The sequence below is a fragment of the Siniperca chuatsi genome, linkage group LG17 (assembly GCF_020085105.1).
Source record: "Siniperca chuatsi isolate FFG_IHB_CAS linkage group LG17, ASM2008510v1, whole genome shotgun sequence".
In the NCBI taxonomy this organism is placed as follows: domain Eukaryota; kingdom Metazoa; phylum Chordata; class Actinopteri; order Centrarchiformes; family Sinipercidae; genus Siniperca; species Siniperca chuatsi.
In genome coordinates this window covers 13456756-13471876 of record NC_058058.1, presented here as the reverse complement: position 1 = coordinate 13471876, position 15121 = coordinate 13456756, and the positions used below count along the sequence as shown (strand labels likewise).

The window sequence follows — 15121 nt, the reverse complement described above, 5'->3', positions numbered from 1 at the left end:
GCAAAGAATAAACCACAGACACTACTGCAAACATTGGGATATGTCATTTATTCATATTTATTAGCGTTGTCTGGCAAAAAGGACACATATGCCAAATGTGACCGGAGGATCTTCTGACCAATCACAAACCACTTTGCTGTGAGGTGGACGACGGTTGTACGCATGTGCGCAGGCGGCTGTGTGTGATGTGAAAAGAGAGGTAAACAGCTAACAGTTAGCGTGTTAAAACTGTGAAATGTCTTATTTTTGTATCTTTTCCTTTTGTGTATTCCACATTCACTATATTCATACTGAGTTTGAGATTTCTTAAAGACCTTTGTTGTTCGCTACGCCTACCGGTTGTGACGGTTTAGGCTAATCCTGTCGGTACCACCATGCTGTTTCTGTGTTAGCATGCTGTAACGACACAAATGTGATTGTGTCAACATTGCTTCTCCTGTCTTATATAGAAACAGAAATGGATCCACAAAAAGAAGTGCAACCGCCCAAACAGCAACCTATGATCTACATATGTGGAGGTACATTGCAGCTTTTGCTTGTGTTTATAGTTAGTTACAGTCAACTACTACTGCTAACGATGCTACCAGAACTAACGTTACTTTGTGCTCGAATGCAACTCTTGATGCTTTCACGCCGATTACTGCTAGTGCTACCACAACTACTTCTGTTTTTGGTGTGTAGTACAATTATAACTACATCGATGTTGTGTCTTCCTGTTACCTTTTTACTACAATATAATTATACACAGTTCTAGTAGAACTGACTGAACCGCAGTGACATACTGTTAGCACTTTACTGATGGCCAAATTGCTGCTGTTTTTGGAAAACATTATTATGTATTCTTCAGTTCCTAAGGGCAAATAGACCAAGTAGCATAGTTAAATTAATGAATGAACGAAGTTTTTATTTATTGTGTCATGCATACTGTTCTGACCTTCATGTCAACAACAAACTAAGAAATCACTGATAGAACTGATACTGTATAAATATAACCAAAACATTAAAATAGAGATTAATCAACTAGTCCTTCTTGCCTTCTTTTTCACACTTTTAAGACAAAATTAGCACACACAAAAGTTAAACAACTATTGCGCATTTTGAACATCTGTACACCAGAATTTCAGTTTTGTTTTTTTTTGCCATTTCGTGACAAATTGACACACTGAAATTACCATAGCAGATTACACAGCTCACACAATGTTTTCCCCTTTAAGATTTGTGAATCTGCCAATGTAAGTAGCAAGAGGAAGAATAGCAATTCCTAACTGCGCAAATATAAATAATTGACTTCTAGATAAGTGAAATGTAATATATGATTCAAAGCCATATGTTTTTGTTTTTAAATATGTATTATTCATTTCATTTTTTCCATCCATTGGATTCTATTGTGCATATACATTAACAACCAATACAAAAAAAGCTTCAGCATAAAATGAAAAAGGATAAAGTTATGTTGTAAACTGTGATCAGTCTTTATTTAAGGGTATTTTCTGTATTATTCTCTCTGTCTTTACTTGCAGAATGTCACACTGAAAATGAAATTAAGGCCCGTGATCCAATCCGATGCAGAGAGTGCGGTTACAGGATCATGTACAAGAAGAGAACAAAGAGATGTATCCTATAATGTAGTTTTGTGTGTGTGTGTTTGTGTTAGAAAGATTGTGTAATGGGTAACTACATGAAACTTTTTAACATTTGAGGTATATTCATAATTAGGCATTACATTTATTTCTCAGTTTATTATGCCTGAAAATACTGTTTTACTCCAATATTTACAAACATTACTAATGGGGAAAAAAACTCCTGAAAACATTGAGAACTAACGATTACTAGTTGATATTAAATACTAGTCCTCGTATTGATAAATGGTCAAATATTATGTGATGGGAAAAGGCTTTTTATTATAAGTCATATGTATGAATTGCGTACTATAATACCTGTACATGTCCTTGACTCTTTGATTTCAGTGGTTGTTTTTGATGCCCGATGAAGAAGAGGAGAGCAGCAGCTTTGATTATTATTGTTTTGTACTATTTTTGTAGTATATGACCATGTAAATAAATGGACCTCCAGGCCTGGCTCCAGATTTGTGAATTATACTTAAAACTCACCATTTTCATGTCGACATATTGCTGTTTTTTCCCCGCAAGAGTGATGGATGGAAATTGTGGTTTATTAAAAACTTGATTTTCACTGATCTTGACTGTTTTCACTCTTTTTTCTTATTCATTATCATCTTTGTATGGTAACGTCTAGGATGAACACAGGAACATGAATTGTGAAATTTTGTTGTTTAAAGCCAATTTCTCTTGTACATATTCCTTTTTCAATAAGCTTTCTTATTGTGGGGAGAAAATTAACCACTATTTATCTAACGGTTGCTGTAAGATGTTCATGGTTCCTTTTTGGCTTGTGACCCCTTAAATTAATGTCTCTTTTTCTTTGTTTGAATAATAAAAGGCCTGAAATAACTTGAATTATCCAGTGATTTGCAAGGAAAAAACACAAAGATGAGAGCAAAGTGCTGCTTTCCTATCCCTTTAACAACAGTCGTTACCACAGCAACCCATGCAGCTAGGTTGGGGAACAGCAACTGTTTATGGTCTGGACACACAAATCCGATCTGATCACTTGCAAATAACAGTGCGGTCAGTCTGAAGAAAGATGTTATTGAACATTAAAAAGGTGAGCTAGTTTTAGGGTCCTGGTATGTGCATGTTGGCTGAACTGAGCCATCGCTAATGAAATTTGTATTACCTGTACTTTTCCTGCTATGACATACCAAAATATCTGCTGTGAAAATGGTCTATTAGTGAGATTTAGAGGTGCTGGTAGTTGGATTTTGTTATTTTATTTGGACAGAGCCAGGCTAGCTGTTTCCAGTTTTTATGCTCAGCTAAGCTAACAGGCTGCTGGCTCCAACTACGTATTTACCATACAGACATGAAAATAGTATCAATCTTCTCATCTAATGCTCGGCAAGATAGCAAATAAGCGTACATTTCCCAAAATGTCGCACTATACCTTTAAGTGACAAACAGGAGTGCATTTAATTATTACTTTAATTATTGGGTAATTATTTTTTGACTAATCTAAAAAATCTATAGTGTTAAAAACTAAAGACAAATGCTCTTCACAAGAACGAGTCCAAAGTAGTTTCCTCACATTGCTTACTGATTCTGTCTGAAATGTCTTCAGTGAAACCCCCCCCCAAATATTCAGTTTATAATGAAATTAAAAATAGAAAAGAAGCATCTCTTAATGTTTGTAAGGGTGTAATGAGCAAATGTTTGGTAATTTCACTTGATAAATAACAATAAACGAGCATAAAACAAGATATCATCAAATTGTAATTGGTTGTTTTCCTGTTATATGATTAATTCAAGCATTGTTGTTTCTCTCAGTCCGCATTAAAGTGCCTTGTATCTGGCCCTCAGAGCCCTTTGCTCTGAAGTCTAATCTGAGGCTCTCCCCTCAGAGCTGTCCCACTGCAGCACTGCATCGCAGCTGCACTTCCCCCCTCAGTGACGTCACACCGGACAGCTCATTCAGGGGGCGTGTCCAGCAGAAATCCCACAGCCAGGCTCAGATGTAGCTGCAGCTCTGCGAGAGGGAGAGGCAGGGAGGAAGGAAGAGTTTGAGCACATTGCAGAAGGAGTGCAGCTATGGGGAACGCACAGGACAAACCCCCGGGCAGCGGAGGAGGGGGAGGTCGATCGGATCAGGCCACAGCGGGGAGCGGGACGAGAAGCCGGGGTGGAGGCAGCGTGGAAAAGCCCCAGACTCGCAGAGCGCCACAGAAGGGGGTGGTCAATGGCACTCAGAGAGAAAACAGCCCTGCTGGTGGACAAGTGGAGCGGGGCACCCCTGCAGTGGACACAAGTTACCTGGACGCCCCTGCTGGGGCCCTTCCTCCTCACCTGGCCCGGCTCAAGAATGAAGGGAACCACCTTTTCAAACACGGCCAGTTTGGGGATGCCGTGGAGAAGTACACACAGGCCATTGATGGATGTGCTGAAGCAGGTGGGGAAGATATGAACAGTTTGTGTAATTTCTTAGAGAATTCGCCTTATGGTCAGTATTTCATCTGAGAAAACACCTCTGGTGATTAGACAAATTTAGGTTGCAAACATATTTTCCTCTCAGATATCTCTTGGGTTTGTAGAGGCCATTCTGAGTTGTTAAACTTGACATACACAATATACAGTTGCATACCACATGAGAGCTTATGTCAAAGTGAATTACAGTAAGGAGTAGGGCTTATTTTCCTCGAGTAATCTTTTAATTGTTTGGTCTTTAAAATGTCAGGAAATAGTGAAAATGCCGCTTACAATTTCCTAAAGCACAAGTCGACACATTCAAACAGCTTCTTTTGTCTGACCAACAGTCCAGCACCCAAAGATATTCAGTTTACAATTGTAGAAATTGCACAAATTCACATTTGTGAAGATGTAATCTGTGAATTTCTGGCGTTTTTGCTTAAAAAAAATGACAAAAAAATCTAAGACTAATCATTTCAACTTTAGTAAGGAGGCACACAGTCAAAACTTGAATGGTAATGAGACTGCATACTTTACCTTATACTTCATTTATACCTGTTTTGAAACAGTTAACAGTATAAATACATCACTCTGCTGTGTCTTCAAAATCAACTTCTGATGGCCAGTAAGTCACAAATGGAGAAACAACAACAGATCGGTGGCACGGAGACATCTGTGTACTCGCCCTCCTAAGGGTATCAGATACAAGTTGACTCAGAGTGACATTTGGCTCCACAATCCACAGTATCCCATATCAATTTTGAATGCACTATGCTTATCCTCTATTTACCACATCACCATCACCCAGGATGAGTACAGGTAGCTTTTCAGATCTGTCACCTGTGTGGATTAGTGAACTGGTAATCACAAGTTTTTAGTCTAGCATCCAAAAACTGCAGCTGAGACATGAGGCGTCATTGGTGATTTGTGAATGCAGTGGAGTGTTGGCACAAGACAACACCACTGACCATAGATAGGAGTCGTGTGCTAGTGCATGGGGCTTTTAGGTGAGATTGAATGTCACGCTGCACCTTTAAGAGCACTCAGCCAACTTTTACTCTCGTAGCTGCCAAGACGGATAGCTTTATTCTGCGACACTGGAGACAGGCTTCAAAAGATTAGACTTAATATCATAGCAGACTTAACAGAGAGACTCTCAAAGGAAAGCACTGAAAACAATGTGTGTTCATGCCTTTTTTTGATATTGTAAAATCACGAATGTAGGGGAGTATCAGCACCGTTGACATCAGTTTTTGGGCACTGAAGCAGCGTATAATGACGGATGCTCTGCTGGCGGTTGTGAAACTGCAGTGGAGGCTCAGAGGAGAAAGGACAGAGTAGAAAATGACTCTACCAGAGGGACTGATAGCCCAATCATTTATCTGTCTACAATTCACCCCCTCAGCATCTCTGGACAGTCTGCACATTAAATTGAGCTGTCGTCCTATTTTCTCTTTGGTCTGGACCTCTCCCAATTAAGGCTACAAAGTAAGCCTAAGTACAAAAGTTAAAAAGAGCTGTTCGTAATATGAAGTCTGTCCGTACACCTGTGTGTTATAGTGAGATCAAAGATGACTGGAGTGTTCTTTCAGCGTCTGGTTTTTCAGATAAGTGTGTTGTGGTTTGTTCCCCTGCAGGCATCGATAGTCCGGAAGACCTGTGTATTCTCTTCTCCAACAGAGCAGCCTGTTACCTGAAGGATGGAAACAGCACAGAATGCATACAGGACTGCACCAAGTACGTGACCAGTGTCAGCTCTGTGCATGTGTGTTTCTGGCTGGCTGTGTGTGATCATTTGCAGATGTTCTTTGTGCTTGTGTATGTGTCCATTTCAATGTAGTTTCTGTCAGATCTAAAAGAGCACTCCACCGATTTTAGCATTGCACTCCTATAACATTGTTGGGCTCACAATGGGCAGTTTAAGAAAGACAGAACCAGATCGTAATTTTTATTCCACGCATTCTTCTTCCTTGTCAAAACCTGGCGCCTACATTACCCACAATGCAAATACAGATTGGTGGGAGATTTTGGTGTGTTATGCTATTATCAGCTAATGTAGCCTCGACCTGCTAGCCTCAAACAGATATGAGGAGCGGGCTACAGAGGTCTGCACAAGTGAGCTTAGCACAAGTGATGTCACTTGACATCAAGTGATGTCAAGTGATGTCACTTGACATCAAGTGATGTCAAGTGACATCACTTGAGGCAATTTATCAGATTTCGTGCAGCTCTCTCTGCAGCCACTAAAGTCTTTTATATGCAGTAGTACTTTCTAGTACTTGTAAACAGACTTTGATGTGTAAAATCAGTTGCCCTTCAAGATGGTGTTTGCTTGTATTGCGTTTTCCTTTGTCTCAAAATGAAATTTCAGCTTTTGTAGTTAGGTTGCATTTGTGAGATTTCAACAGTTGAGCTTATATAAGGTAAATTAAACAGACAGTAATTGTTCTGTTCACACCGAGAACTGACAGAAAACTGTGTTTGGAGAGGCGTAATCTGGATCAGTACATTAGTAGTTGATCTCGGTTCATTACTGCATGACTTTCCTCACATGCTTATTGAAATAATCTAAAGACTTATTTGAAAATCATCTTTAAAAAGCTCAGTCTAAATCTTGTTTTGCTACGTTTGGTGGCAGACATTATCATTTTATGTCAGCTTTCCCATAAAGCTTGTAGTTTTTTCATATAATCTCTTCATGATTTTTTTATTCATCATAAAGTTTTACTTCTAGTTGACCCTTTTAAACTGTAAGCACACTACGTGATTGTTTGTGGTGTCAGGAGGCTGCAGGAATCTCTCTGTCTAAAGCAAATACTCACTTACATGTTTATGAATGGAGAGCTACAGATCAGCCCAGTTAAACCTGTGACACAGTGTGCAGGTGTAGACAGTTTGATCCTCTGTCTCTGCGTCTCTCTGATCCTCTTAGGGCTTTGGAGCTGCAGCCCTACTCCTTGAAGCCCCTGTTGCGCAGAGCTATGGCCTATGAGTCACTGGAACGCTACAGAAAGGCCTACGTGGATTATAAGACCGTCCTGCAGATAGACACCGGGGTGCAGGCAGCTCACGACAGCGTCCACAGGTCAGCTGAAAACAGCCAAACATAAGGTTTCACTGACTAGCTCCTCTTGGAATCAGCTGCTGTAGTATTTGGTTGGGACGACAGGTTATGTTAGAGAACCACTGGTCCATATGACAGACTGAAAGCTGACAGGTTTGAAGGCCAGGTGTAACTGACCTACTGCAGGTGAAGGCAACACATTCAGCGCCACGGAGGGTTCCCATTAAGTGACTGTTGAATGGAGACAAGGAGAGTTTCCCAAATCCATACTATATACTAACTGTGTACAGTATGCAATCTTTATAGTGTACTGTTTTTCCAGTTAGTATACAAGAAATCAGCATACTTACCCTTTTTATTCAAATTCTTCTGAATGTTTTTCCAAAATGTATTTATTTGGATTTTTTTCCTGTGGTGTTCCTGGAGCTGTTTCACCACAATCCAATTTGAATACACTGGAGACTCAAAATATGCTTAGTGAGTAGTTCATTCGTTAATGTTATTAGACATTAAACACCTGTGCTTTTCCTATAATGAGAAGTCAAAATGTCTGCTGTGGAAAAGGCTTATTGACATCTAATTGAATCTCCTGTTAGTTTTGTTGTGTTGTTAGGGCAAGACAACTGTGGATTTTGATGACCTCCGCAAACTCTCAACAAAGCTTTTCAACCTGTAATGAGGTCTAATCAGTCACAGACATTGACTTACTTTCCTTCAGTGTGGTTTAAAACACTGTCTGACTGAATGGCACAGGTGAATAGGATGCATTATGTTTTGAAAAAAAATAAAAACGTCTGACAGGATTTTCTGACTGTAATTAGCTTACCCTTCGTAGACTTGTCACTTTTCACATTGGCATTAAATGCTCCAAGTGTTAGTTCCTCTAAGGTTTAGTCTCCGCTTTGCACCACAGTGGAGCCCACAAACCCTGTAGCATTAATCTAGCTAATTTAAAAATTTCACTTACAAAACCCTTCTTATACTGCATGTTGTACTCTCTGCGTCTCCTGCCAGGATCACCAAGATGCTTATTGAGCAGGACGGACCTGGGTGGAGGGAGAACCTTCCAGAGATTCCCACCGTCCCTCTGTCTGTCCAGCAGCAACACAGAGAGAAACCGATCAGCGTCGAAGTGGCTCAAGCCCGAGCCGCCAGGGTTGTACAGGAGGAAGGTCAGTGACATCACTTCCTCTTAGCTCAGTGAGGGCGTTATGTTAACTACAGAATTGTACATTTTAAATACAAACATGTGCTAAGGGTATATAACCTCCTTTTTTCCTCCTTTTTTCTTCCTACGTTGACAGAATTGTTTATTGTCTTTTCAAATATTGCTTAATGACTTGTGGGTGCTAAAATTTGAAATGAAACCCTTGAATTATGGAATCGTAAGGCAGCAGCAGAAGTCGGACAGTGAGAATCAGTGTGTAAATGCTGAGCTGTGGTGAAGGCGCTCCTGCTGAGAGAGAGTGTGTGTGTGTGTGTGTCTGGGTGGATCATCAATAATGCAGAGATGAAGGCGATCCACAGAGTGTAGTGCTGCTGTAATGGAACAATCCAGGTCAGGTTTCCTGTAGGCTGCTTCTGCTCCCACAGACCAGAAGGCTCCACATGTATCATATATTCAAATATATTTAAGTACATGTAGTGTAGTAAATCTGCTATAAAAACACACACATTAGCAAATAAATTGCTTTATTTGTATGCACTACATTTCCATACACAGGATTTAAATCATACACTGATGAAGCCCACGACCTACACACACACACACACACACACACACACATACATAAACACTTAATGACTATAGCACATAGACAGAACGGAGCTAATCTCAGAATAGCACACTGCTGTTGCTGGGGAAACAGATGGGAAGTGGTTCATCTTGTTGCCAGTGTTTAACACCTCATATAAACCCTTTGTCACAGCAAATATGCAACATTTTATGCTTTTAAAGGATAAAATACAATAAGATACCAATTCCTGCAGTTCTGACCACAGGCTCTAAGCTTGATAATCAGCCATTTTGTTTCACTTTACTGGGGGGAAAAAAAACCCTATGGGCAGTGATTTAGTCTAGAACCAGGAACCAATAAGACACACAAACGATTGCATTTCCTCAGTGGAGAGACTCTTACGGTTTCATTCAGTATCATTTTCACCATCACTTTCTCCATCTGTGCAGATAAGTCTAAGTCGTCTAAATACAGTCAAGTCATGCCAGTTCACAAGGGGATATTGACAATCATTCTGGAAAAGTGGGAACAGCCAAAAAAGTATATTCATCACTAAATGAGTCCTGGAATGTGTTGAACACAGAATAATGACATTATAAGATTAGACGACTGGTATGTTATTTTCTCTGCTCTCCTTAATAAACTATTAGATACTATTTCTAATATATTCCGTATTTTATAACCTAACTGTCAGATTTAACACACAATTGTGTCATTATGACAATTTAAAACAACCAGGTAGATGTTAACGTAAAGCAGTGTCCATTTCTATACAACAGTAGTTCTGGTCATCTCACTTTCAATTTTCTTCTCTTTAGAAGATAATGGGTTTCTAAAAAATGTAAACGAGATATGTAAACTTTTTTCTATGCTTTGTAAAACTTACTGAACTTACTAGATGTGTGCATTTATTAACACAACATTTAAGCTTGAAATTACAAGCTTGAGCTCTTTGTTTTGTGATTCCCTCCTGAGCAATACAAAATAAAATATTTAATTAAATAATAAATGGACAATCTAAAGACAAATCTAATCCCAGTCAGATGACTCTGAGTGGCTCCTAAAAGTCAAAATGCTTTGTGAGTGGCTGTTTATAGAATGACACCAAAGGAAGGACCTGAGTTTGTTTGCTGTATCCCTCTCTCTTGTGCAAAGCTAATGTGAGAGAGCACAGTGCTCTCCTGAGGGCGCTGTGCTCTCTCACATTAGCCACAGGGCAAATTAATTAAGTACTGCACTGTGGTTGAGCTGATGTTGATATTAAAAATTCTCTTACTCTCCTGACGCTTGCAAATATTCTTCTTCTCACACTAACTCATGGGGACTTGTGTCATAAATCCCCACGGGTAGAGACTGCTTTTTGAGAGTTAAGACTTATCGTTAAGGTTAGGCATTTAGTTGTGATGGTTAAGGTTAGGGTAAGGGGCTAGGGAAAGCACTATGTCAATGACTGTCCCCCATGGGGATAGTGAAACAAACGTGTGTGTGTTTCCCCAAGTCATTCGATATAGTGGCTTTCTCAGCACAGCAGAGAGCTCAGTAAGCAAGAGTCTGGTCCATTCAGACTGCTGCTGACAGGTTGATGGATTTATTGAGCGCTCCTGAAAAAGTTTGTGCCCTGAACTGATGGGAAAAGCTTCTTGAAAGACAAACAATATTCAATACGGTCTGCCGCGACATGTGTAACATATCCATAACCTCCACTGACACTGAAGTCAGAAAGTTCAGCGAGTTCTAAGGTCATTTGTTTTCTTGGCGACATTTACATTGTACATATAACTGTTTTTCACCTGTTCCAGTTTAAAGTATAACTTTTTTAAAATTGCATATTTCTGTCAATAGTCAGAAGAAAAGAGGCCCGCTTTACTTTACTGAAACGGGAAGGCAACAATCTGGTCAAGAAAGGCCTCTTCCAGGAGGCTCTGGAGAAGTACACTGAATGTCTCATCCTTAAACCTGACGAATGTGCTCTCTACACGAACAGGTACGCATGAAACAACCCTAGCGAGAAACTTGGAGCCTTTCTTGCACACACACAGAAGGACTGATTGATCTTTGCAAGAGTGAGAATTTCCACACGCTGAATCATCTCTGAATTAAACTCTGAAAGAAACTCTGTGTGCTTTAGAGACACACAGACACTGTAGTAGGTACAACATAGGGAAAAAATGGTCTAATTTAGGCTACAATATTTGCTGTGAACATCTTGAGTTCCAGATTCGATATTTTAGTGACATTATATGTTTAGATCATATTTATCTGGTTATAAAAAAAAACACTTATTTGATGTTGCAGACACAGGGGCTGTCCTAGAGCTTAAGATGTAACAAAATGCTGATTCTAAAATTGGCTGATGATCTCCTTTTAAGGACAGTACAATGGGGAAAAACAGTAGAGGGCACCACATGATCATCCGCATGCCAACTGCATCTGTTATTATTCTCTGTAACATCAAATATAATCTTCCTTGTGAGAAGAGCAATATATCATTGGCTGACTAACGGGCTGTATTCAATAGGGAGTGGAAACCAGTTTAACCCTCTGCAAATGTTTTTTATTTATTTGTAAGGGACCATGTCAATGGTCAATATTATTGTCAATATTAAACATACATGTTGCCATTTGATGTACTGTACTAGAGTTAGCTTCATGCTAATTTTCTTTTGCAGTCCCTGCAAATAAAGAGAAGCTGATTTGCAGTTTGGAGCATAAATAACCATAAAACCCTAAAAAAAAAAAAAGCATCAAATACAGATGAGACAGGTAGATAAGATGCCCTGATACTGGTAGCCATTTTTAAAAGGCCAATCTCCAATCCACAACTTTCATTACCAGTATCTTCTGAATGGCAGAAATGGACATGCTGCTTTCTCTGACTCCTGTCCTCTTTTCTACTCTTCTTTTAGAGCCATTTGCCTCCTGAAACTGAATCGCTTTGAAGAGGCCAAACAGGACTGTGACTCTGCACTGCAGCTGGAGCCGGGCAACAAGAAAGCCTTCTACAGGCGAGCCCTGGCTTACAAGGGTTTACAGGTGCCATAAACACGCACATTCGTTCTTTTAAAGCAGTTGGATTAGTCGGGTTTGTGCATCTATTTATTGATAATATTTTTCTCCCACTCTCTTCTTTTTCTGTGTGTGTGAATATCTGTGTATGACCCCCAAATGTAGGACTACCTGTCGGCCAGCAGCGACCTCCAGGAAGTCCTCCAGCTGGACCTGAACGTTCGGGAGGCCGAGCAGGAGCTTGAGGTGGTGACGAACTTGCTGAGACAGAGCCTGATGGACAACACTGCACACACGCCAAGGGTAAAAGACTGTTTATATGCACAACAAATCTCTTCGAGAAGTAATTCAGTGGTTCTTGAGAAGAGGGACAAAATTGGTTTTCCATGATTCCTTGATTTCTTTCAAAAACTAAATGTATACTTTTGAAAAGCTCTTTTGGCTATCAAACCATGTTTTGAAACAACCCCCCAGTTAATATATTTTTAGCAAATGTGAATTTTTCAGATCAGTATTAGGTTTTTTGTCACCGTCAGACACCAAAGATTGTGTGCTATTTTCATAATTTAGTTCAGCAGAGATGTTATTCACCTAAACCACCTTTCATATTTATTTGTCTTTAAAATAAATGAAAAATGAACAAATCATTTTGTCATTTTTCTTAAACTTTGAATGGTTTCCATTTAGATTTTTGTAGATAATCCTCATTTGCATTTAATGTGCAAAGAGATAAGATATTACTAGTTTAAATAAAAGTCATAGATTCCATAGAACATCTGCTGAAGAACCAGGATCAACCACGTTTTGACTGTGTTGACATTACATACAAGAAACAGGAAAAAATCCAATTTTAATTATTTAAAATTATCATTGAACATGTCCAGTTTTTAAAACGATGTGATACAAGAAACATTTATTAATGATTTAGCATATAAATGGAGAAAATGCTAAATCGCTGAAAGCACAAACTTACTGATTCACTTATCAACTTGTTCATGTGTTGTTTGAAAATCAAACGCTATAGTAATAAAGAAAAGAAAAAAGGTATATTGTGCCTTTAAAGGTTGCACTTACACAAAAACAAAACCACCAAGAGGCTGACTTTTGCTAATTTCCTCCAGGTTTGATGTTTGTTTGGGGAGCAATATGGAGGCCGAGGAATGAAACAGGTGTGGACACAAACTGTACTGTAGCAGTTATGGAGGAAAAGGACTTTTAAAGCCATCAACTGTTGTAAGTAAGACCTGTAAAAATAGAAATGACTGGCGTTGACTCCTGGGACGGGCTCCTTGGACGATCAGCTCTCTTTCAGCTCTGCACCATCCGCAATGTGAGCAAACTACACCATAACTCCTGAGTACACAACCTTACATAATGGGCAGCTTTATTTAAAAAGGCTAATGTCAAGGTACTCATGACCTGCTTGCACTATAAATCATTCACATTATGATGTAATGTACTGTATATACAGATTTGTGTAACAGGCCGCAGAGCGCTGTTATGTGGTGGAGTAACACGGGGAAAGTAAGAGTGTATTATGTGTGCCTTATCGAGATTTCTACCACAGTTCGGATGAAATACGCCAAGATTAAAAGCTTTATTTTGATTTGTTTTAAAGAGGTTGTGTTTGGTTCCAAACTGAACTCATTACAAAAGCACTGACAGGGAAACAGATTCAACTCAACGGAATGTATCCAGGCTATTCCAACACTCATTGTTTACATGTAATATCATTACAGCTGCTACTTATTAAAAACAGATAAGCCAACAACTTAATATAAAACATTTCTACAGCTAAAGAGCCTCTAAAGTGAGGTGTTATGACCTAACTAAAATTTAAGATGGTAAAATGATTTAAAAATCCCCCAAAATCCTGAGCTCAGTGCTGAAGTCATTGCTAATTACAAAATGTCACCTCATTGGTTTAGTAAACATCCAGCTACTTGTTAGCATTACAGGTCACTTAATCATGTACTGTAAGACTTATTGTAGGTCTCAGGTTCAATCTTGAATGTAACCAAGATGACTGTGTGTGTCTTTGTGTGTGAATAGGTGTACAGTATTTACATTTGGAAAGTCTCATCAAAATACTAAACTGTTTAATGCGTCCTTGGTGACCCTTCCAGCTCCAACAAGGAACTAGGCGAGGATGTCCGTTTTCACTCTTTCACTCTTGTTCATAGAAACCTCTCACAGCCTCCATTCAACAAAAATCATATATACACTTGGTATTAAACAGACAGTCAGAGCACAAGAAAAGTAATCAGCAGGGCGACAGTTGATTTGACCCCAGGCAGCACAGGCTGATGTACTAATACAGCTTGGTGTCTGGTTTCATCATCAACTGGTTCAACATTAACAAAAACATACGTGGGATGCTGCAGGTTGGGAACCTTCACCTTAAGAAAATAGCCACCAACATTAAGTATTTCCGAGTTCAGTCTGAATAAACTTTATACACGTAACTTTTACCCACTTGTTCTGACAGTCAAAGAAAACTGGAACGGTTAAACAAACTCCTCATTTGGTGGAAATATTAGCGGTCAAGATGAAAATTGTCTATTAAGGTTAACTAGCTTTTTTTCTGTCAGTCTACCCACCCTCAGACTGGATTAAGAAAATAAACAACTCCATGAGATCTTTAAGTGTATATGCAGACTTTTAGCCCACATTTTAAAGCCCTACAGCCACAGTCCACTTACACAGGTGTTTTCACTTCATTTGCCTAATTAGAGCTCCCCACAGGTCTGTGTGGATGTGTACAGACAGTGCTTGATTGACAGCTATCTGACTGGGAGGGACAAATTAGACTAGCAGAGGTCTAATTTACCAAAATAACTGAAAACACATGTGAGGGTGTACAAGGCCTTTTAAATCTGTCTCTTACCCATACCTATGCTTTTTAAATATACCATGTCAGCCCTATAACACACAAAAAAAGTAAGTCTTTGTATAGCACAATGTGCCACAACTTTTATTTCTTTCCTACCTAGAGGTATTAATGTATTAATACACTTTGTCCAATCTTATTTAACCTATCACCCATTATTTCCCTCTTGTATGTCATAAAATCTCAACTAAATGAAAACACTTGATAGGCTTTAAGTGTTGCTTCATGGAATGTAAGAGCATGTACTGTATGTAAATAATAAACTACTATGTGGATGCTTTAATGAGCCTTTCTGTTTCTGCATAAACTTGATTACAAGGATAAACTGAATGTGTAGCCAGAAGGAAACACAGCAACAAAATTGGTAATCCAAAACTGGATTATT

The 15121-nt window shown here is 39.2% G+C and overlaps 2 protein-coding genes across 3 annotated transcripts; both read left to right on the top strand.

The window, feature by feature from the left end:
• Window positions 1-43: 43 nt before the first annotated feature.
• On the top strand, window positions 44-2197 carry polr2k (RNA polymerase II, I and III subunit K). The gene is made up of 4 exons (XM_044171254.1): window positions 44-199; window positions 450-518; window positions 1521-1613; window positions 1968-2197. Exons 2-4 carry the CDS (start codon window positions 458-460, stop codon window positions 1988-1990), a joined length of 177 nt encoding a protein of 58 aa, XP_044027189.1. The 5' UTR covers window positions 44-199; window positions 450-457; the 3' UTR covers window positions 1991-2197.
• Window positions 2198-2596: 399 nt separating this feature from the next.
• Window positions 2597-15019, top strand: spag1a (sperm associated antigen 1a). 2 transcript variants are annotated; one of them, XM_044171253.1, is made up of 9 exons: window positions 2597-2685; window positions 3479-4023; window positions 5678-5777; window positions 6973-7125; window positions 8119-8276; window positions 10683-10824; window positions 11747-11873; window positions 12012-12149; window positions 12968-15019. In XM_044171253.1, the coding sequence occupies exons 2-9, from the start codon at window positions 3666-3668 to the stop codon at window positions 12971-12973; spliced, it is 1182 nt and encodes a 393-aa protein (XP_044027188.1). In that variant the 5' UTR covers window positions 2597-2685; window positions 3479-3665; the 3' UTR covers window positions 12974-15019. The 2 variants fall into 2 exon arrangements, with proteins under 2 accessions (XP_044027188.1, XP_044027187.1); XM_044171252.1 differs by lacking the exon at window positions 2597-2685 and having other exon boundaries at window positions 3439-4023.
• The last annotated feature ends 102 nt before the right edge of the window (window positions 15020-15121 follow it).

Excerpts from the sequence above, each read along its gene's own strand:
- polr2k (XM_044171254.1), top strand. The coding sequence starts at position 458 with ATGGATCCACAAAAAGAAGTGCAACCGCCCAAACAGCAACCTATGATC. Across the intron at positions 519-1,520 it reads TATGATCTACATATGTGGAG|AATGTCACACTGAAAATGAA; the intron begins GTACATTGCAGC and ends CTTTACTTGCAG. Across the intron at positions 1,614-1,967 it reads CAAGAAGAGAACAAAGAGAT|TGGTTGTTTTTGATGCCCGA; the intron begins GTATCCTATAAT and ends CTTTGATTTCAG.
- spag1a (XM_044171253.1), top strand. The coding sequence starts at position 3,666 with ATGGGGAACGCACAGGACAAACCCCCGGGCAGCGGAGGAGGGGGAGGT. Across the intron at positions 5,778-6,972 it reads TGCATACAGGACTGCACCAA|GGCTTTGGAGCTGCAGCCCT; the intron begins GTACGTGACCAG and ends TGATCCTCTTAG. Across the intron at positions 10,825-11,746 it reads TGTGCTCTCTACACGAACAG|AGCCATTTGCCTCCTGAAAC; the intron begins GTACGCATGAAA and ends CTCTTCTTTTAG.